The sequence below is a fragment of the Dreissena polymorpha genome, chromosome 10, assembly GCF_020536995.1.
Source record: "Dreissena polymorpha isolate Duluth1 chromosome 10, UMN_Dpol_1.0, whole genome shotgun sequence".
In the NCBI taxonomy this organism is placed as follows: domain Eukaryota; kingdom Metazoa; phylum Mollusca; class Bivalvia; order Myida; family Dreissenidae; genus Dreissena; species Dreissena polymorpha.
In genome coordinates, this window is record NC_068364.1 from 16,737,722 (window position 1) to 16,761,840 (window position 24,119).

At 36.4% G+C, this 24,119-nt stretch overlaps 1 protein-coding gene and 1 long non-coding RNA gene across 5 annotated transcripts in view; one reads left to right on the forward strand and one right to left on the reverse strand.

Annotated features, from left to right (window-relative positions):
• The window catches only part of LOC127848394 (uncharacterized), a 43,810-nt gene extending 20,924 nt beyond the window's left edge, over nucleotides 1–22,886 (reverse strand). For 2 of the 4 annotated variants that reach the window (XM_052380845.1, XM_052380842.1), the window contains exons 1-3: nucleotides 22,739–22,886; nucleotides 8,761–8,851; nucleotides 8,543–8,566 (exon numbers count right to left, since the gene is read on the reverse strand). In XM_052380845.1, the coding sequence (XP_052236805.1) occupies nucleotides 8,543–8,566; nucleotides 8,761–8,851; nucleotides 22,739–22,787 (164 nt within the window). In that variant the 5' untranslated portion in view covers nucleotides 22,788–22,886. The remainder of the gene's footprint in view (nucleotides 1–8,542; nucleotides 8,567–8,760; nucleotides 8,852–22,738) is intronic. The other 2 variants (XM_052380844.1, XM_052380843.1) reach the window with 1 other exon arrangement.
• Nucleotides 13,141–14,672, forward strand: LOC127848402 (uncharacterized). Its single transcript, XR_008034484.1, has 3 exons — nucleotides 13,141–13,786; nucleotides 14,245–14,335; nucleotides 14,602–14,672. It is a non-coding gene; the product is annotated as an uncharacterized LOC127848402 (long non-coding RNA).
• Nucleotides 22,887–24,119: the final 1,233 nt, after the last annotated feature.

Below are 24,119 nucleotides of genomic sequence, written 5' to 3' on the forward strand. Positions count from 1 at the left end.
TATCAAGTTGCTATCTTCAATAGTAAAAAAGTAATGGCCAATGTTAAAGTTTTCAGACGGATGGACAGACGCCATATATTAGACATTTGACCTTGAAGGGTGACCTTGAACTTCACCTTTCACCACTCAAAATGTGCAGCTCCATGAGATGCACATGCATGCCAAATATCAAGTTGCTATGTTAAATATTGAAAAAGTTACGACCATTAAAGTTTTCGGACGGACAGACAGACCGACAAACTGACATACTGATGGACAGTTCAACTGCTATATGCCACCCTACTGTGGGCATAAACAAGAGCTGTCAGAGGACAGCGCGCTCGACTATTCGAGTGCTTGACAGTATAATGAAGCCATCCTGGAGAGGGTGGGGGGGGGGGGTATAATGTGGGTGTGCGGTCATTTTATAGATGATCTTTCAAAAATAAGGGCAAAAAAAATATTATTATTTCTTTTTTTCTTTTTTGGGGGGGGGGGGGGTATTTTGGGGTGGGGCATGGGGGATGGCTTGGTGGAGTGCATTGTGGTATGTCAGGTAAGTGTTGTTCTGTCAAAGTATGAATCAAATGTGATCATAAACAAGGGCTGTTTGTAAAACATGCATTCTCCCCATATGGGCTGTCAGTTGTAGTGGCAGCCATTGTGTGAATACGTTTTTTGTCACTGTAACCTTTGACCTAATGACCAGAAAATTAACAGGGGTCATCTGCCAGTCATGATCAATGTACCCATGAAGTTTCATGAACCTAGGCGTAAGCATTCTCGAGTTTTCATCTGGAAACAATTTTACTAGTTAGAGTCTCTGTGACCTTGACCTTTGAACTAATGACCTGAAAATCAATAGGGGTCACCTGCCAGTCATGATCAATGTAACTATGAAGTTTCATGATCCTAGGCCTAAGCATTCTTGAGTTATCATCCTGAAACCATTTTAGTGTTTCAAGTCACTGTGACCTTGACCTTTGACCTAGTGACCTGAAAATCAATAGGTGTCATCTGCCAGTCATGATCAATGTACCTATGAAGTTTCATGATCCTAGGCCTATGCATTCTTGAGTTATCATCCGGAAACCGTTTTACTATTTCGAGTCACTGTGACCTTGACCTTTGACCAAGTGACCTGAAAATCAATAGGGGTCATCTGCCAGTCATAATCAATGTACATTTGAAGTTTCATGATCCTAGGCCTAAGCATTCATTGAGTTATCATCGGGAAACCATTTTACTATTTTGAGTCACTGTGACCTTGACCTTTGACCTAGTGACCTGAAAATCAATAGGGGTCATCTGCCAGTCATGATCAATGTACCTATGAAGTTTCATGATCCTAGGCGAACAAGGGCTGTTTGTAAAACATGCATGACCCCCATATGGATTGTCAGTTGTAGTGGCAGCCATTGTGTGAATACGTTTTTTGTCACTGTGACCTTTGACCTAATGACCTGAAAATTAATAGGGGTCATCTGCCAGTCATGATCAATGTACCTATGAACTTTCATGATCCTAGGCCTAATTTTTCTTAAGTTATAATGAGGACACCATTTTACTGTTTCGAGTCATCTGCCTGTCATGATCAATGTACCTATGAAGTTTCATGAACCTAGGCCTAAGCATTCTCGAGTTTTCATCCAGAAACCATTTTACTAGTTCGAGTCACTGTGACCTTGACCTTTGACCTAGTGACCTGAAAATCAATAGGGATCATCTGCCAGTCATGATCAATGTAACTATGAAGTTTCATGATCCTAGGTGTAAGCATTCTTGAGTTTTCATCCGGAAACCATTTTACTGTTTTGAGTCACTGTGACCTTGACCATTGACCTAGTGACCTAAACATCAAAAGGGGTCATCTGCGAGTCATGATCAATGTACCTATGAAGTTTCATGATCCTAGGCCTATGCATTCTTGAGTTATCATCCGGAATTTGTCTTACTATTTTGAGTCACTGTGACCTTGACCTTTGACCTAGTGACCTGAAAATGATAGGTCATCTGCCCGTCATGATCAATGTACCCATGAAGTTTCATGATCCTAGGCCGAAGCATTCTTGAGTTATCATCCGAAAACCATTTTACTATTTTGAGTCACTGTGACCTTGACCTTTGACCTAGTGACCTGAAAATCAATAGGGGTCACATGCCAGTCCTGATCAATGTACCTATGAAGTTTCATGATTCTAGGACGAAGCATTCTTGAGTTATCATCCGGAAACCATTTTACTATTTTGAGTCACTGTGACCTTGACCTTTGACCTAGTGACCTGAAAATCAATAGGGGTCATATGCCAGTCATGATCAATGTACCTATGAAGTTTCATAATCCTAGGCCTAAGCGTTCTTGAGTTATCATCCAGAAACCATCTGGTGGACGGACAGACCTACCGACGGACCGACCGACATGTGCAAAACAATATACCCCCTCTTCTTCGAAGGGGGGCATAATAAAGAAGTTATGGCAATTTAAGCAAAATGTTCAATTATCTAAGTTTAAAAGGGGCAATAATTCTGTCAAAATGCTTGATACAGTTGTCTGCTCTCGTTTATAGATTTGGGTCATGTTGGTAAAGAAGTATGCAAAATATAAAAGCAATATGTCAAAGGACATAGGAAATATTTGGGGTAGTACACAAACTTAAACATTTGCACGCTAACACTAACGGGAACGGCGACGCCGGGATGCGTAGGATAGCTTCACTATATATATTTTATATATAATAGTCGAGCTTAAAAAGCCATGCTCTGTGTAAAAGGAGTTTAATGCATGTGTCTAAAGTGTCGTCCCAGATTAGCCTGTGTAGTCTGCACAGGTGCAGTGCCACACAAAAAGGGCCTGTGAATAATACTAGACCTAAAGTTAGACCCTATAAAGTTGACTGGTTACATACAGCCCTGATATATAATTGGACCAATATTATTGTTCAGACAAAGTTTTATGAAGGTTGGGTAAAAAATCTGGCTTCTAGAGTTCACAAATTTTGTTCATTAAATTGACTTTTTTTTAATCCAATATTACTAGGCCAAGATTCGATTGAATCAGATGTTCTGACCAAGTGTCAATGTAACCTCAAGGGTGTTAATAAGGTCAATATTGAAATCAGACAACACAAAACAGACAAAAGGTGGTAACCAAAGAGTACCAAGAGCGCATTGATCTCAGTTGGGCTAAAAAAACACCCTACTAGACAATAACTGGAACGTTAAAGGTTAAATCTCACATGAAACACATCAGAAGCAATCAAACCTCAAGTATCAAGTGTGAATATTGATCTCAGTTAGGCAAGAAAATAACTACTTGATAATAACTGGAAGGTAAAAAGTTACATCACACATTAAAGACATCAGGTGCAATCAAACCTCGAGTATCAATTGCGAAAATATCTTATCTGATACAGAAACTGTCACGTAATCGTTCATAGTGCTTATTGCTGATTGGCTAGATTACTAAAGATACTGAATCAATGAAACCCTGGGAACGGGATAAACAAACCACACAAATATTTTCTTTTATCTCTCCCTCATCGATAAGCTTATTTGTACATATGTGCACTTTGTGACTGTCATGTTTCAATAAAGTAATCCCAAAATATTCCACCTACAAATTCCTACCATAACGTGACCTGGTACATCACTAACAAAGCAAAGAAGATCAAAATTATGACCAAGGCTGTAACGAGTACACTAGGTGACGAATACGATACGTATCACGAATACAGGGTGGCAAATACAAATATTTATTCGCGAATATGATTTTCAATGAACAAAAGTAATACTGACAACTTGACATGACATTATAATTATAGTATGAATCTATGAGTATTTGTCAATTTGATTAATAGAGTATCATTGCATACTGAAAATATATAATATAACACTTTGAAATAACAAAACAGCGCCCTCACACTACTTTGGGGGAAGGGGTCCGCACAGTCTTCACGCTAAATATTTTAGCCAAATAGCCCTTCGGGCTAATCAGATGGAATTTTGAATAGCCCGAAGACATGTTCAATAGCCCGAAGACTCTTCGGGCTATTGAACATGTCTTCGGGCTATTCAAAATTCCATCTGATTTGGTCAATATAAATTTTATGACTTTTTTGGCCAGGAACACCAAAATAGTTATTAACAATCAGAAAATCTACTTCCATTAATAAAAACAGATGCATGTGATTACAGTAATAAAGGGTATTCTGTTTCCTTTTGAAATGCATTTTATACAAAATGCACCAGATAATTATGCTGTTTATTGTAACTTTATTGTTACACATGTTCTCATTCAATGATTCCATTAATCAGTTTAACCGGTGTTTGGTTTTATTTTAAAGCAAATTGATTATTATCGTATTATTACTACATGTAGGACAATCGCCGGTGAATTTCTGAATCGTCGGTTACATAATGTGGCTTCAGAACAAAAGGCCACTGGGTGTGTTAATTGCCCAATCTACCAAGTGACAATGTCTGCTTCTTTAATTTACTCCCGATGTTTTGATAAGCACGTGTAAACCGTGAAAAGTATTGTTTATATTCGTAAACAGATTATAAGTAGCAAAGTACATGTAGGTCACGTAGCAGAACGAGATTACAGAACAAACGAAAGTACTACAATTATTAATAATTAGTTGAAAAAACGTCTTCTAATACGCAAGAATAATTGATTAAAACACATGGAAATCTAACTGTAATAAGGATCAATTTGTTTTTAACCCAATGATGGGGCCAAATAACCCTTCTTCGCAAGGGGCCTCTTTTTCTTCCCCTTAACCAAAATGGCCATTTCCCCTACAGAAATTTCTTTAAAATCATGCATTTTTCTCTAAATTTCCAATCTACCTCAGTATTTTTCATTTCCCAAAGCCAGAACATTGTGTCTTTTTCCCCGAAAAAAAGGCTGTAGCCCTTTCCCCAAAGTTGGTGTTTTTGCCCTGCCATGCGTACAATATCCCTAACAGACTCTTTGATTTTTATAGAAAAATTACTTTTGTCTACTTTTGCCTTTTTTCATGAATTATAAATACATTTTCGGAAAACGCTTCTAAAATTAAATATGCTTCTAGATTGGTCATTATTTTAAAACATTACGAAGTGCTCAATGCGCGAACATCCCGGAATGTGATCTACGCATGTTCAGTTTGAATAACCTCATCTCGATTGGGCGTCAATTGCATCATTACTTTAAAAAGCAACATACCCGGATGCTTACACGACAGTTTAGAAAAATGGCGGCTGCATGTGTTCATGCAATTCTTTAAAACGTATAGCGTCATTTTAGGCATTTAAATAGCGAATTTAATCGTGCCTCTTAAAGACGGGTATAAATCAGGTTATTGATATGACGCTCAAATATTTAATCGACCGATTGGGCTATTTTATAAGCATTTAGGATCGACCAACCGGCCCAAGAATTGACTCGGGCTTCGGGCTTATAGGCTAATTCGAAGACTGGGTCCGCAGCCCTTAGGAGGGGGAATTTTCGCGGCGTTTCCCTTTTTGGGGGATATTTTTACTTACTCTCTCATTATTACATTTGTACATGTTTGCACTTAATTCATTGCATTTTTCATAATTTAGTATGTTTGAAAAGATTAAATTGAAATAGAATTGAGATATAATAATCATGAGATGAGACACATCTTTCTTTAAAAAAAAAAAAAATATTTTTTTAGGGGGAATTTTTCCCCTCAAAAGGGGAAAAAAGTATACTTTTCAGGTGGGGGAATGCCGTTGAAATTTGGCGGCAGATTTGATAGATTGAGGGCCCTGCAAAACAATGACTAGAACTGCTTAAACTTTGATCACAGTTTTGAAAACATGACTAGTAAACCAAAGTAGCGCCAGACAAACAACGTGTATTTGGCAGGCGGGTCAACGATATCAATAGCATTAACTTTGCTTGGCTCGATGTTTGTTGATAAGTTGCACAATCATTGTCTTAAAGATAAACAAAAAAGAAATTCCATCTGCTGATCCTTTGTGTGTATGTTTGAGAATCAAATCACTCGTATTTACCTAAATAAACATTAAACAACCATGGAAAGTTTTTCAATTCAATGTCGTAAATATTCAACCAGTGCCCACCATTTGTGTTGATAATCTCACTGCGTAACATAGTGGGTGGGGTAACATGATGAAAAACGCCGGAATAAGGAGAAGAACATTTAAATATAGGGGTTTATTGTATGAACCTTTGTAAGGTAAGATGAGATGATTAAACTTTCAACCTCGAAACCACATTGTTTGTATTTGTCAACTATTCGGTTCGGGATGTGGCGAATAACGAATACGATTCGTCCACAGCCGTATTCGAGTAATTCGAATATTCGAATGTTTCGTTACAGCCCTAATTATGACCAAGTTTCATAAACATTTAGTCATAAATGTCGCCTTAAGAGTGGTAATGAGGTTTTCTAACCGGTGAACTACATGCATTTAAGGACACATGAACCAGATTTGAACTTGGTCTCGATTTAATCAAGAGAAACAGTATATATCCCCATTGCAAGGTTAACCCTTTCCCACTCAGAAGCAAAGTGAAAATGGCTATGTGCAAACAGCATACAACCAGAACACCCTGCAAGTAACTCACAGTCTGTTTGAAGTTGTATGCTGTCTGCTGTTATCAGTATCTAAGGCTTGGAAATAAGCCTTTAAAGGGATCTTTTCACGCTTTGGTAAATTGACAAAATTGAAAAAAGTTGTTTCAAATTCGCAAATTTTCGTTTTAGTTATGATAATTGTGAGGAAACAGTAATACTGAACATTTACCATGGTCTAATATAGCCATTATATGCATCTTTTGACGATTTTAAAACCTAAAAATTATAAAGCGTTGCAACGCGAAACGATTGAATAATTTGGAGTTCTGTTTTTGTCGTTAAATTTTGTGAAACTACGAAGATTGCTTATATAAGGTATAAAATACGTCTAGTACGTGTACTCGGCGGAATAGCTCAGTAGGCTAGAGCGTTTTTACTTCAGGACTCTGGCAGGACTCCAGGGGTCACTGGTTCTAAACCTGTTCCGGGCAATGTTCTTTTCCTTTTTTTAATTTTATTCTTGATTTTTTACTGGAGCTTTTACGATCCAATGTTTACATTTATCGATATAAAGCATTTAATGAATAAGTTAAAAAATGCCAAAATCTGTGAAAAGGCCCCTTTAAAACTTGAATCTACAGTAGTAAGTAAGATCTTTAATTACATTTTAATTTCTAAGAGACAACAAATGCTTCAAAATACATATCTAAGTGGTAAAGGGTTTATTCATTAATTCTTATGTGCCCTATTCTACAATTGTATGTATTGTAAGGGTGTATATAAATACATAATTTAGTTACACAAAGGCATATACAAAACAAACAGCTTCTTATTTTAAAGAATTTTACACAAAATTTACATGCATATAATGCTGTTCGAGTTTCAGATGAATGTTACTACATTAAAACATTCGCTAATGGACAGCCTACATTTAAAACATATGAGTCGTGTTCTGAGAAAACTGGGCTTAAATCTTGTGCGTAGTGTCATCTCAGATTAGCCTGTGCAATTCGCACAGGCTAATCAGGGATGAAACTTTCCACCAAAACTTGATTTTCGGTAAGGAGGGACTTCCTTGAAACTAAAATAACCATAAAAGCGGAAAGTGTTGTCCCTAATTATGCCCAGTTTTCTCAGAACGCGACTCATTTAGTGCAACATGAAGCAGCGCTATATGACTTCATGCTCACTCACTCATTTAAAATGGTTGAAGTACCACATGTTGCATTATCTACAAACAGTAATATCTGCTCAAAGGCATTCAAAATATGGTTGGCACAACATACAGAGAATAAATCTTGATATTTGTGAACATTAATGCTTTTAACTGATTAAACATTAATATTCAAAGAATTTGAGCCACCCACACTTTACAGAAACAAATTACATTTTAATAAACAATTTGTTACTAACTATATAAATTATATTTGAAATTGTTCAAAAGAACTTAAGACAAAAACATTGATGTTTGTTTTTGTTATTTAATTTTAAATGTACATGTAAAAATACCATACAAGCGGAAAGTGTCGTCCCTGATTAGCCTGTGCAGACTGCACAGGCTAATCTTGGACGACACTTTACGCACATGCATTATGACCAATAATATGAAGGAACTGATGATGACAAGCATATGAGTCGCGTTCTGAGAAAACTGGTCATAATGCATCTGTGTAAAGTGTCGTCCCAGATTAGCCTGTTCAGTCTGCACAGGTTTTTCAGGGAAGACACTTTCCGCTTTAATGATATTTTTGTTTAAATAAAGTCTCTTCTGAGCATAAAATCTAGTTTAGGTGGAAAGTGTCGTCTTTGATTAGCAGGTGCGGACAGCACAGGCTAATCTGGGACAACACTTTACGCACATGCATTAAACCCCAATTTCACAGAGCAGGGCCCAATTGCTTGAGGAATGTCAGTACATTTGTTAAACTTTATTAAAAGCAAAGAAACTAAAATGGAAAGCAGCAGACTAGTCGTTTAAATCATAAAGGTTAACAACAACTAATTCATACCTCGACCGGTAGGACCTGTATGATCTAAAAGAAAATCAGGTTGAAACAAACATAAATAAACAAAGATTAAAATCAATGGCATTCATGTCTGGAAGACACAGCTAGGCTGGCTTAACCTAGAGAACACTCTAGCGTAACCTTCAAATCCACTAGTGCAGTAAAAAAATTAAAACCAGAAAAACCCAAAGCAACAGTTGAACAGTAATTGAATTTCCTACCTGGAACCAGACCGGTACGAGCGATATGACGAGGACCGAAAGCCTCCACGCGACCCTCCTCCTCTACTCCCACGACCCTCACATACTGCACCTATGAATGGAAAAAAGACAGAGTAAGGTGAGTTCTACGACCCTCACATACTGCACCTGTGAATGGAAACAAGACAGAGTAAGGTGAGTTCTACGACCCTCACATACTTCATCTGTGAATGGAAACAAGACAGAGTAAGGAGAGTTCTACGACCCTCACATACTGCACCTATGAATGGAAACAAGACAGTGTAAGGTGAGTTCTACGACCCTCACATACTGCACCTGTGAATGGAAACAAGACAGAGTAAGGAGAGTTCTACGACCCTCACATACTGCACCTATGAATGGAAAAAAGACAGAGTAAGGTGAGTTCTACGACCCTCACATACTGCACCTGTGAATGGAAACAAGACAGAGTAAGGAGAGTTCTACGACCCTCACATACTTCACCTGTGAATGGAAACAAGACAGTGTAAGGTGAGTTCTACGACCCTTACATACTGCGCCTGTGAATGGAAACAAGACAGTGTAAGGTGAGTTCTACGACCCTCACATACTGCACCTGTGAATGGAAACAAGACAGTGTAAGGAGAGCTCTACGACCCTTACATACTGCACCTGTGAATGGAAACAAGACAGAGTAAGGAGAGTTTTACGACCCTCACATACTGCACCTGTGAATGGAAACAAGACAGTGTAAGGAGAGTTCTACGACCCTTACATACTGCACCTGTGAATGGAAACAAGACAGAGTAAGGAGAGTTCTACGACCCTCACATACTTCACCTGTGAATGGAAACAAGACAGTGTAAGGAGAGTTCTACGACCCTTACATACTGCATCTGTGAATGGAAACAAGACAGAGTAAGGAGAGGTTTTCAGCTGCGCTCTTCAAAATGTTGCTTAATGCATTTGTGTAAAGAGTCATCCCAGATGGCTCAAGCTAATCAGGGATAACACTTTCTGCCTTTTTGCTAAGAGATAACCTTTCAAAGAAAAATACCCTTTAAGTGGAAAGTGTTGTCCCTGATAACTGGGACTACACTTGATGCACATGCATTCACAAATGACCATAGGCTGAATGACACAAACACCTCCACCCTGTACCCAATTCAGATTGACCATTTTAACCCATTATGCCTAGTGGACTCTCCCATCCTTCTAAATTGGATCAATTTATTTCCAAAATTAGGGATGTTTAGTATATTTATTTCTATATTTAGAATATTTCTTACAGAAATTCCTTTAAGCAAACAGCGCAGACACTGATGAGACGCCGCATCATGCGAAAATTTGGATTTTAATATGGAAAACCCATAAGATAAAGTATCATACAAACTTTCAAACCTCATGAAAACCTTCTGTGTAACATAAAACAAATAACATTCTGATCTAAGCGACATATTAACTGAGGGAAATTCAATATTCAAAGTACCTTGCCCTCAGAGGCAAGTGAAAGCTCTAATTACCATGGATGTGAAAGTTCATTTAAACTGTAAAAACAGAGTCTCTGATCATAGTAAATTATGTCTTTGATCAGAAAGTAGCCAATCTTTAACCCTTTACAACTTAGAAGCAAAGTGAAAATGGCAATGAGTAACTCGCAGTCTGTTAAGGTTTTATGCTGTTTGCTGCTCCTCAGTATCTTAGGGTTGGATATAAAGCCTTTAAAACTTGAATCTAGTAAGAAAGGTCTGCAATTTAATTTAATTTTCTAAGGCACTTTACATGCAAAAAAATACGTATCTAAGTGGTAAAGGGTTAATTGAACGGGTCGCTTGAAACAATTCTTGTACAACTATTGCCTGATGAATAAGCAGAACAAGAGATGTGTTTGTCAGAAACACAATGCCCCCTATTGCGCCCCTATGAAGCCATAAATTTGACCTTTGGCCTTAAAGGATGACCTTGACCTTTCACCACTCAAAATGTGCAGCTCCATGAGATACACATGCATGCCAAATATCAAGTTGCTATCTTGAATATTACAAAAGCTATGACCAAGGTTAAAGTTTTGGTTAAAGTTTTGGGACACACACACACATACAATGACAGACAGGCCAAAAACAAATATACCCCCGATCTTTCGATCCGGGGGCATAAAAAAGAATCAGAATCTTGGACATCTAAACTCCGTGTAACAAACATGTTATTGGCTTCTACAACCCTGATCAATGAAGTCAATAATACATACACTTAATGCTGGGTTTCAAGGGAATATTTGTCAGTGTCATAAATAATTCATTTGTGCCTATGCTTTGCTTTATCAACGAATATACAGTATCAACGAATATACAGTAAACACTCTGTAAATGATGACAGTAGCATGGTATGTAAGACCAGTTTTCTTGCTCTATAAATCAACTACAATATACACTGCGTACATGATGACAGTAGCATGGTATGTTAGACCAGTTTTATTGCTCTATACTAATAAATCAACTACAACATACACTCTGTACATGATGACAGTCACATGTTACTTGAAACCAGTTTTCTTGCTTTATAACGCTGTAAAACTATAGTAAACAAGACTATTGCCATTTTACCTAGCAATATATGTCCCCTACTGGCTCCAACATTGTTAGAAATATTTTATTTGTTATATTTGTTGCCATAGCAACCAGAATTTTTGACGGTAGAGTTATAAAAGTACACATTCTGAAGTAATTTTCAAACGAATGCTTCAAATCAAAGCTTCTTTAATTGTCATCTTCGTTAAATCTGATGTCTGGCCACAAAAAACACTAAAATGATATTTAATCTTCATTTAAACATCTAGATCACAAGGTAAAAATCTCTTGCTGTAATGTTTAACCCTTTCCTGCTCAGAACAGAAGCAAAGTGAAAATGGCTATTGGCAAACAGCATATCAATATCCAGTGCTCCAGCTAGGCCTAAATGGAAGGACGCCCCGCCCTGCTCTGCCTGCCCTTTCCATGCTCCGCCCTGCCCTTCCCATGCCCAGCCCTGCCCTTCCCATGCCCCGCCCTGCCCTTCCCATGCCCTGCCCTTTTATCATATAAAAAAATAATTATAAAAAAATAAAATAATTAAATTTTTAAAGACATATTATAATTTATAAATCTCTTGTTACATGTAAATTGTAATTAATTAATTCCTCACTGTACACATTTCATTTGCATGGTTACCTGTACGAAAATTCTTTGCAGATTCTGTACTGAGTCTGTACAAAATCTGCCCAGAATCAAGACAGAATTCATTTATTCTGTACAAAGAGGACACAGACCTAGAATCTGCCTGGAAAACTGTACAGATTTTTTAAGCAGAATTACAATGAAGCAGAATTTCATCTGTACATAAGACAGATTTTTAGCACTCTGCATTTTAGCAAGACAGAATTTTGGTACTTGGCAGTATTAAGCAAGGCAGAATATTGGACTTAGAAAACTATTGAAACAAAATTTCAAAATGGGACTTAAATAATAAAAAAAATAGACTTCTGATTCAAGTTTCTAAATTTTTATTATGAGAAACATTTGCCCTATACAAGAAAAACAATATTTATGTTCAGTTCAATTTATACAATAATTGCCATACATGCATATATTACATGTCATAATATTAAAATATGTGAGTATGTAATGATAATTTACCTTTAAACACTTAAAGTACATGTAGATCTACTATAATCATAAAATATCTTTGAATTAAGGTTCTTACAGTAAACTTGATTTAGGGTTGAATACAAATTGAAAATTGTTTTTCAATTCCCCCTCCCGACTTATGAAAACTGCTTTGCTTTAATGGTAATGTATTTCCACTGGGGTTAAATGTTTAGTTTGCCTTCCTCTGACTCTATCTATGAACGAGAGCGCCGATGGCGTTAAAAGCATAGGTGCAAGATACAGGGAAGAATGGCGTCACGTGGTATAATGTAGTTCGATATCGCCATCCGCAATTTCTCAAATCAATAATTTCAAACAATTACCGACTATTTAAATAGATAATCTTTCCATTTACATCAGTGTTTGAAACGCTTATGAAAAATAATTACCCAAGCCTTTCAAAATTTAAGCACGGACAGATCTGTATCGATTCTTTTCTCTATTCTTTTCACAAATGAAAATAGACGCTACCCTATTCGTCTGCGTCAAGAATTTGTCGTAAAACTTGTGGTAAGCGTTAGATGCAGACGTGCACAACAGATTGAGTTCTGAATACAGATTTCTGAATGCAGATTTTTATAGAAACTCCTCAAAGCAGTTACTTCCCTTGCTTCGCCCGGTCAGTAACTTCTAGTATAAGGGAGGCCACTGCGTAGGAGATTGAGATTTATAGTCCAGATAGAATTGTTTTACGAACGAAATTTGTTTTAGGTTATAAGAAGATTTTTTGACATAAAACGGTCTTAGAAAAATTCACTAAAAACGGTGTCAGCAATATTCTTGGAAGAAAACGTTAGAAAAACGTTTCAAAAAAAAAATTGTAAGAATGACCATATACTAAATTAAATAGATATTTCGTCTGATTTTTGATCAGGTAAGGCTTCATAAAGGGCAACCGATGGATGTGGATTTTCGAAATGTGGTATATACCATAAGCATAGGTGCGTAAACGCACCTATGCTAAAAATTGTAATGTCAGTGCTTGTATACACCTCTGTAACAGTTCACTTGAAAATAATCATAAACCCCTAACAAACAAATCCTGCCCGCTTGATACTTGTAATGTGAAACTGGGGCTATCTTTACTGACTTGCTGGAATGTGTATAATCTCTTCTGATTGGTTGGGAGCCAAATTTGAACATGTAAACATAGATCCATGCAGGACCTGAAATGTAGTTTCAAAGCAATGTTGGGAATTTTTAAAGTTGAAGTTTTAACAATATCCTGATATACTTTAATGGACATTCTTAAACAATTAATTAGAATGTGAAAATCAACATTTTGTGTGTCAACAAGTCTCTAAAAGAGGAATTCAGTGAGTAATGAAGCGGCCCTTTTGGAAATGCTTTGAACTGTTAAACAGGTTTGTATTGTTTTTCTTTACATTGTTATCTTATAATGTTATGTTTAATTTAATGATATAATTGAACAGTTACAAAGATCTGTTTTGGTGGGTGATTAACATTTTAAATAAATGATGAAACCAATTATCTTTGCAGTAAGTTCACATAAAAGACATGTCAGTCAAAGGTATCTCTATCTTACAAAACCAACATATAGTTGTAACAATCAATTGCCTAATCAGTGACCAAATGAAAGGGCAATGTAACCAATACTTAGATTTATTTATGAATAACTACTCTGCCACAAAATGTAAAGCCTTTTTTTCAATTACATATTTACGAAAGCTATGATTGTTATCACTTAAAAGGTGTTGCATTATTTAAGTTGTAATTTTAGTAGATCCCATATAATCACTTCATTCAGATTGGCTAAACAAGGTAATTTTTAAATAGTAAATTGTATTTTTTTTGCTTTCAGCGATTTTCAAAAAAGATTGTGTAGCAACTTACCCCTGACAACGACCTCAGAAGTGCAGTCACAGAGTAATGGTGCTGTTATCACTTAAAAGGTGTGAAGCAAAAACTTAATAGAATGTGGTTTGTAACTAAATCAACATTACAAATTGTCTTTTTATAAAACACCCTATGAAATGACCTACATCTGAAAAAATGTCAAATTTATTTTATAATGTGAAAAGCAAAATATAAAGAGAAGCAAGTTGGTGAACCATGTTGCGTTATTTAAGTTGTAATTTTAGTAGATCCCATATGATCGTTTCATTCAGATTGACTAAACAAAATGATTTAAAAATAGTTGTGTATTTTTTGCTTTCAGCAACCATCAAAAAAGATTGTGTAGCAACTTTCCCCTGACAACGACCACTGGCTCAGTTAAAAGCAGTCACAGTGTGATGGTACCTCACCAGGGTCTAGTCCAGGCAAATGAAGATCTCTAAAAGGGATTTTCATCTCAATATAATAACTGTAATTTCTTAAGGTTAAAACATAAACTTACTTTATTTACTGTGTTTTTATGTCATATAACAGTGATACAGTACATTGTAATGTGTGTTGTATTTAGGGATTTATTTCTTAAAGGGGCCTTTTCACAGATTTTGGCATTTTTTAACTTATTCATTAAATGCTTTATATCGATAAATGTAAACATTGGATCGTAAAAGCTCCAGTAAAAAATCAAGAATAAAATTAAAAAAAGGAAAAGAATATTGCCCGGACCAGGTTTCGAACCAGTGACCCCAGGAGTCCTGCCAGAGTCCTGAAGTAAAAACGCTTTAGCCTACTGAGCTATTCCGCCGAGAACATATACATGAAGTATTTTATACCTTATATAAGCAATCTTCGTAGTTTCACAAAATTTAACGACAAAAACAGAACTCTCCAAATTATTCAATCGTTTCGCGTTGCAACGCTTTATAATTTTTAGGTTTTTAAATCGTCAAAAGATGCATATAATGGCTATATAAGACCATGGTAAATGTTCAGTATTACTGTTTCCTCACAAATATCATAACTAAAACGAAAATTTGCGAATCTGAAACAACTTTTTTCAATTTTGTCAATTTACCAAAGCGTGAAAAGATCCCTTTAACGGGATGTACGTGTAAGAGTAAATTATTTTATTTTATTGACTGTCAGTATTTGTTACTTTTCTTATATATATATATAAACATGTCATAATATCATTAAATAAAAATGTTTAATAATTACAGTCTATATATTTTACTTTACATTTTGCTACATTTTTCTGTACAGAATTTTTTGTGTGTACAGATTTTATTTTGTGTACAGATTTTATTTTGCACAGAATCCCATTCTCACATTTTGGTTCTACCCACATTTAATTCCGCCCAGATTTTATTCTGCACCTAAAATATTCTGCTTAATTTAAATAATTCGTAAAATCTGTACAGAATTCGTTCTTTGTTTATATTGAAAAAATCTATAAATAGAAATCTGCTTCAACTCATTTTTAATGGACACCAAATATGTTCTGCACAGGTTCTATACAGATTTTGTGTATTTTATTCTGCACATAATCTGGTTACAGTCTGCCCAAACTTTTTCGTACAGGTAAATAATAATGGAAATTCTACGCGTTAAAAGTGCCCATTTGACAAACTAAGCCTCCCCCCTGCTGTTTTCAAATCCTAGTTGGAGAACTGATACATGTATCTTAGGGTTGGAAATGAAGCCTTTAAAACTTGAATCTAGTTATAAAAAGTCTTTAAATTAAATTTAACTTCTAAGGGACTACTAATGCATGAAAATACGTATCTAATCGGTAAAGTGTTAATTCTGATCGATAAGCACCGCTGCTTTGATTGCAGCCTGAATGGAATGATGAAATGGTTATTAAATAGTAGAAACTACTAAAAACATTTTTCCAGTGCTAGTTTTGTAATCAAAAGAAGAAACAATAACCTCAATCTAGTTGCAGTTTCATTTCATTTTAATGCGTTTTAGCAATACCAGATAGGTTTATATCTTTATTCCATTTGGCTTTTGGTCTGCGTCCAAAACTGCAGTAGTTAAAATAACAAAATTTGATAATTTATAACAATGCATAATCGACGTGCACTATAAGGGTCAGGGCTTTTTTTCCTTTTTTTGTGAAGCGGCATCTGGATAAGTATAGTAAAAGCATGTTTAACACTTGAATTATGAAAACTACCTTAAATAATGTAATTAAATCATATTTTCCTTGTATGGATACTTTATTTCATATAATAACAAGTTCAACATACATTCACATGGCAAATCTTGTCAGCAATTTGTCAAAATTCAGACACGTTAACTCTATCTGATTCTCTAGTATGTTGTCATTGATCTGAAATATTAGGTATCCATTGTTGATTGAGTAAGTTACTTATGTAAGAAATGTAAACCATTCATTTAATTTTTTCAGATTTTCCAAACGTAACAAAGCATAAATACATTCACTGTTTGAACGTAACCAGTACTGCATGTCATGAAATGCAATTACAATGTTCATATAAATCATAAAATGGATCACAGAAATACTTAAATTCAACCAATATTCACAATAGGTGTTATTCAGAACTCTCCAGTCTGGGTTTTTCCGATATTTGAGCAAGCGCGGTAGGTACAAACAAAAGCTGACTAGTATATTTTAAAAGAGAGCGAATCAATAATTTCTTTTGTCGCTGAATAGTAAACACCACTTTATAGTTGATAAAAATACCATGATTTAATCATTTTTCTTTAGATGAACTAATCTCGATCGTGTTTAATTTGTAAGAATACTATGTAACACGATATAATGCTGCATGTACATGTAAACAGCTTCGGTCACGTAACTTTGTCATTGCATATACTTTGCGTAGGCCTGGGCATTCAGTTTTAATATTATAAGTTTGTAAACGAAACTACCAAGACATTGACTCCATCGTATTTATATTATACCATTCAAAATCATAAAAACAAGTACCAAACAACAAAAACCTTACTATCCTCAGTCCATTCGTAGTACTAGAACAAATGTATCGTTCCAGTTGGATATTTATGTCAATTGATATAGCTCTATTGTCGTGCTTTTCTAATCTAAAATGAAAAGAAAATTATTCGCTAAAGATTAAGACCTTAAGATTATAAGGCACATCACTAATGAGCTTTACCATACATTACTTTTATTTGCTATATCTATAAAGCATGCCGAAAATACGAACATGCATAATGTTTTTCAGAAGAAATATTGCATATGTCAAGCCGTTTGTATAGGTTCCTTCATTACCATACAGCTGACAAAGTACTTCTGACATACATGTATATCAGTGTTAGATTTGTTATGTGTAATTATTAATAATTATAGTAATAACAGCAAAAGACTTCAATTTTGACATTTCCTAAAAGAAACACTTCTGTCGTTTAAATACTAATTATACACTACTGAATGGGAAGCAAATCGGATATCAATGTTACTGGTCATTACGGTATTAATGACAATGTTTGTAGCTCCTGCGCACGCGCTCAGAAATCGGAAAAAACCACAGCACGCAAGTTCCGAATTAAATCTATTGATAACAAGTCTCGCTCTCGGTTATCAATACTTAAATCATGTGCTTTCAAATTCCAAATTTCAACATAAAAATGTCAAAAAGAAAAGTGTGTTGAAACATTGTCGTGTTTTTTAGGGTGCATGTGAAGAATAACTTCCGTAGGTTGCCATTCAGGCAAATTTAATTTGTTTTTGAAGTTTCTTCTTTGTTTTCCTTAATTGGCAACCAACGACGTTTGTTTTTTGATGCGCACGGAATCGCTCCCGGAACTGCAGTTGTGCTTATGAAGGGGTGCACACTGCATATGGACTCCCTGAGCCGTCATAGCAAAAATTATCAAAGGCTCTAGGAGTCCATTAATATGGACTAGATCAATCAGGTTCATGGGGGTTTACACATGGGCTGGACAGAATGTTTACAAACTGTTAAGAACTTTATTTTTGCAAATATCTAAAGTTATTGAAATACATAAGCAAAAATCTTTAAAGTGCATAAAAGACAGTTTTTCTTGCAGTTTGTGCTGACATCTTTAGATTTAAAGATAAATCATTGAATACGTCTGAACTGCCAAAATTTCATGTTGAGTATGTAAAGCATAACCGTGTACATGAATGCGATACACATCGAATTTTTTGCCAAAAACATGCAGGGTTTTTTTTTGCCCGATTTTATAGCCGAAATTCGGCTATGTTCCTAATCTCAAAAAGTATACTTTTTCCCCAAAATGTGGCAAAATTCCTAATTTCCAAAAAAAAAAAAAAAATTTTTTTTTTTTTAGAAAGAAGTGTCGAATGCGTATTTTATCCAGGGTCTTCCCCAGGCCATTTAAGCGCCCCTTGCCGGGGCGCTTGAATTTCGAAATCAGAGTCCCCGGGGCGCTTGAAATTTTCCGACCTGTGTGTTTTATCAGTAACTGCAATTACCCTTTCTGGCGATTATTCAAAGTGTGCGAACGCCTGTCGTCTCAATCATCGATTTATTGCTAGGTTACGTAATTAAGGTATCGTCAGGGGGCCTATTAACCGGCTCAATCTAGCTGACATTCGTTACGGAGCTTCCAGTTTAAATACACAGATGCGCTTCAATAGGCGTCTTTGTTTTATTGCCCAATCAAGCAACCAAACATCCAACAGCTTATGTATTATAACATCCAAAATTTAGATAAGCGCGTGTCATCTGTCGAAACAATGATATTGTTAGTCACTAAGCACAACGAAGTAGCTTACACAGTTAAATCCCAGACATGATCTCGGAAACGAGACTTGATTGAAAACAATGAAAATAAGGATATTTATTTGCATAAGATGATCTAAAATAGAAATGAAAACGAAAGAAACATACACAGACTACACAAAATATAATTGATTTTGACCATTAACAGAGCTCCAGATAAGGGTCGTTTTTTCGTATTTACGAATTATTTTCAAGTCCGTTACGTATTTATTTTAAAATCTTGTCGTACCATTAATAATTACAAAATCAAGTTACGAATATTATTTTTACATCGGTTCGTATCGATTTTTATTGAGTTCTTTTCCCGTATTAAAGATCTTTGCGGTGCTTATTTAGAATGGTTATCGGGTTTGTTTAACAAAGCGCATTTTTTCCAATAAAAGCGGCGTATACAGTCTATCTGTCAAAAACAATGGCGGCGCCCAGAGAGCGTCCTGAAAAAATGCAAAGCGTCCAAAAACACACTTTTAACATATTGTACGCAAAGTGAGCCGACATTAAATGTTTAGAAAGACATTATAGAAAAGATCTTATACAATGCTGTATGTTCAGTTTCCGACACAGTCGGAAAAGCTAAAAAAAAAACTCGACACGACAGGTCCAAACTTAAACACAAAAAACAACTTTGAACGAGTGGAAGGGACAAGTCCCATGGCTAATTGTTGAAAAGATTGAAGGGGAGACCCGTTTTAATTGTGAAATATGTAAACATTCAGTATGTTTATTTTGATATTTTTTTCATGAAAATAACCATTATTATTTATTTTTAGGTCATTTATAAAAAATAAGAATTATTTTCCAAAACTTAGTAGTAACGTTAAGAATAAAATTTCAGAGTTAAGAATTCTTTTTGAAAATCTGGTAGTAATTTAAGAATTTCACAAAACCTTATCTGGAGCTCTGATTAAAATACAAACAAATAGTTTTAAAAAAACACTTTCACTTTCCCGTGTTCAGAAAATGGCCTGTACATGTACATGTTGCGTGAACTCTAAATTTATAATCAGTTGTCGATTGGTCACTGTAATAGAACGAAAAGACGCGGGACGTTGTATGTACAACCCTGAGACGGCTTGTTCGTGGGACTTAGCACATCTACGTGCTATTCAAGAAAAGCCCGGGGAAAATTTCGTCACCGCAAAGGAACGCCTCACCGAACTTCGAGGAGGAAATAACATCCAAATTCCTACAAATGAACAGGTAGACACTTTCCAGACAGCTGTGTACCAGCCGTTCCTTGCCGCTGTCATCGAAAACATCGAAGATCGATTCCCCGACCTGCCCCTTCTCAGGAACTTCAACGTTTTTAACATGAGGGATCTCCCAGAAGACAATGTCACAGGCTCCTGCACGGGCTACGGTGAATCGGAGATACAGTGTCTGGCCGAACACTTCGGTCTACCCGTAGCTGCCAAAGTTAGCCAGTGGAAGACTGTGAAAGGAGCCCTCTCCGATTCTGGGAAGACAGCAGATGAGGCAATGGCGTGGGTAACAGGAAATTTAAAAGAGAGCCACGTCAACATCTTCAAGCTTGCGACCATCGGTCTTCTCCTGCTTATGTCTACTGCCGACTGTGAGCGAGGGTTCAGCGCCCTCAAACGAATCAAAACAGACAACCGAGCTACTCTGTCAAACAAGGTGCTAAACTCCCTCCTCACTGTCAGCATCGAGGGTCCCTCGTTGGAGGTTTTTGACTTTGCTCGTGCGGTCGAAAACTGGCACGGTGCCAAGCCACGTAGAACAGACATAGAGTAAGCGGTGGTGTGACATGAACATTGTATTTATGTATATTTCATTTTTTTGTTAAAGGGTGCTGTTGTCACTGACGTGACTGGTGACTGGTGCAATTTGTACGTGTCAAGTGTTTGTAATAATTTTTCTCAAATTTCAATAGGTCGTTTAAACCGTGTTTTTTTTTATCTAATAAAAGTATGCTTAGTGTTAAAACCTTTTTTGTCTTATTTAAGTATTCTTAGTGTACATGGATGTGTAAGAAACAATTTACATACCATTATTTTGTCACCAGCAGCCTGAAATAGTTTTGTATTTAAAAAATAAATAAGAATGATTGAAAAACTAATGCTTCATTTATATTTTTTATACAGATTTTGTTCTTTCATCTTTGTTGCACACATTAACGACACACACCGAACACCGAAGAAGTTAGCATAATGTAAAAAAAACAACAGTAAAAACACATTTACTCAGATAACACAACGTTTCTTTATATGTCCGATAATAGGGGGCACAGCATGCAAAGCTAGGTATCAGTGTGACAGAAACGTGAGCTTGGTGCTAAATCAGTCATTAATAGAACATTCCCGATCGTTGCAGCAGCTTGACTCTGTATCGTTGTAATCAAAGGGAAGCAACTGCTATAACGAAAGTTTTCTAACTTAGTTGTTGTTAGCCTATCTCCGTAGTCTACCTGAAAAAGAGCTCGGAAAGGATGATATGACAGTTTTAATATCGGGAATATAATGAGTGTTAAAAAACTAAGATGCTCTTAATTTGGATACAACTTTAAAACAATGTAAACATTTATCCTAACCAATCACTTCATATCTGTTTTTCTTAGATTTATAACACACCACAGAACGTCAATTGACACGTTAAATAAAAAAAAAATCCACGTTGGGAGGGGATATCCCTCCCGCACCCACCCCCGATCGGCCCCGGGGCGCCTGAAAAAATTCCTGGGGAAGGCGCTGATTTTATCTCAATTTTTATTCAATTACACATACCTGGCGATACACATAGAATTTTTTGTCCAAGAACAAGGGCTTATTAAATAATGAAATTCTGATGTAGATTCTATTTCAGAAAGCGAACCCACGAACTCCCGATTGCTAGGCGGACACCTCATCCACTTGTAGTGCCAGTGACATCCGGTGCCACGCCCCCCTGCAGAGTGGTACCCGGCTTGCGTCGTTCATGTGACGGGACCACAATGTGGAGCCAATCGGATGGACGCAGATGCCTGATGGGATGACCATGCTCTCTTGCTTCCCAGTCCGCTGACGTGAGCAGACGTGTTCCCTGAGGTAAGTATTGCCAGGAGGATAGATGCCCTGATGTAATTATTTCCAGGAGGATAAGTGTATTAGCCTGTGACGGTAGGTATTAGACTGTGCATTAGCCTGTGACTTAGTGTCTTGCCCTGGAGGTTTAGCCTGGGCGTGGGGTAGGTATTCCCAGGAGGATCGGTGGTGTGCAGCCGACGACGACAGCAGACGAGTATTTCCCTCGAAGCGTGTACTGCCGAGGATGACGTCTGCTATCCTGACAAGGTTTACAGTCGATGCTCATGTGAGTGTATTAGTTAAGTGTCCTTGTTAGTAGTTGCTGTAATCGCAGGCAAAACCCACTGAAGAGCTAGCCTTAATAAACACCACACACTACACCACCGCGATCCGTGTGCGTGTCCATCCATTTTCATTCGATTGTGAACCCCACAAAGTCACGCTATGCGTTATCCTGCACCCTGGTACAGAAGTACGGACTTACCTTTGACAACATCTATCAAAAACATGTATTTTGAAATACACTCACTGTCTGAAAATGAGTGAGGTAAATGAAAGATGAGCTTTCAAGCTTTCATTAAATGTCCAAACTAAAGTTAAATATTGAACCGCTTATAAGTTGTTTATGAGTTGAAGTTAAAAAAAGTAAAATCAATCACAAACATTATTTCATACTTACAAAATATCGCGAAAACTAAGAGAATCGAAATCCAAACACTCAGATTCATTTTTTTCGTCCTTCACCGAGATGGATCTATTAACCTGAGCTACTTTCGTTGATAAATACCCCAAGCTATTTTGGTTGAAATCGAACGACTAACAAGTTCACATGACCTGTCAATACGTATATATAAGTCAGTGCTACTCGACACAGTTTAAATGAAGGCCTGAGCACAGGTATTGGGCGCGTGGCCAAGTCACTTTAACACTATCAATATGTCATAAAACAACTTTTTTCATATTTTTTTTAAATTGAAATGTGTAGAGCTTGTGTCAATGTAACTTCAACCTAGCTAGATTGAACTTTACCGGTACGCAGTTGTTTACCACTATCGACAAAGCGGGGGTTTGGGGGGAGTAGCCCCCGTTACTACGGAAATATATAGGATAAAAAAGATGTTGCGTTAGTTGTTATGTGTAAGGTGTTAAGGGTTATGGTTAGGGTACGCGGTTTGATGTTAAGTGTTGCGTACCGGTAAAGTTCAATCGTCCCAGATTTAAATAGTGTGTTGTCATTCCAATTTATCATTACTTTTACTTGAATAGAATATAATTAAGTTACTTGCATATTTCACAACAGTGACTAAAAATATTCTTCCCGGCCGCCGTATGTCATTAAGAACAATGCCTGTCTGTTGGAACGGGGATTGTTATTTTTGTTGAAAACTGTTGGAGATCGCCGGTGGAACAGTTTATGTCTACAGACAGACAGACAGACAGACAGACAGACACACAGACAGACAGACAGACTTAAAGTATGATTCCGGTAAAGAAACTTTACTGGAAAACGGTGGTATAATAACGTACAGTTTTTAATCAATACGCGCGTACATATTAAGTCAGTAATACATATGTGTTTAACACTCTTATAATAGCTTAATTTAAAATGATAAAAAGGATGTTTTCCGTTCTTTCCGGAGATATCAAGGGCCCTTTCCGTTTCTCACGAAAGTTTTCTAAAAAAATCATCAAGTTAACGCCAAAATTTGCATAGTCTACAAAAGTAGCATGCTATTTGATGTTTTCCCAGTTTCCGGATATCCTCATATAAAAATAGACACTACTGTAGTGCGTTCAGTTCATTTTTTTTTTTTTTTTTTTTTTTTTCATCTTCATTTTTTTTTTTTTTTTTTTTTTTTTTTTTTTTTCATCTTTCGGATCGTTAATCTCGTGGCGAACGGACGTGTTTCTTGCGTTAATCGGATTATTGGATTAGCTTAAATATTTTTATCTTACAACCGTGTTCTTCAACTTAGAGTCTTAGAAAATCTCGTAACAAGCTCAACCTTAAGTCAGGGTCTATCCTCTGAAGTCCTACTTCGGGGATAGTGCTCTAACAG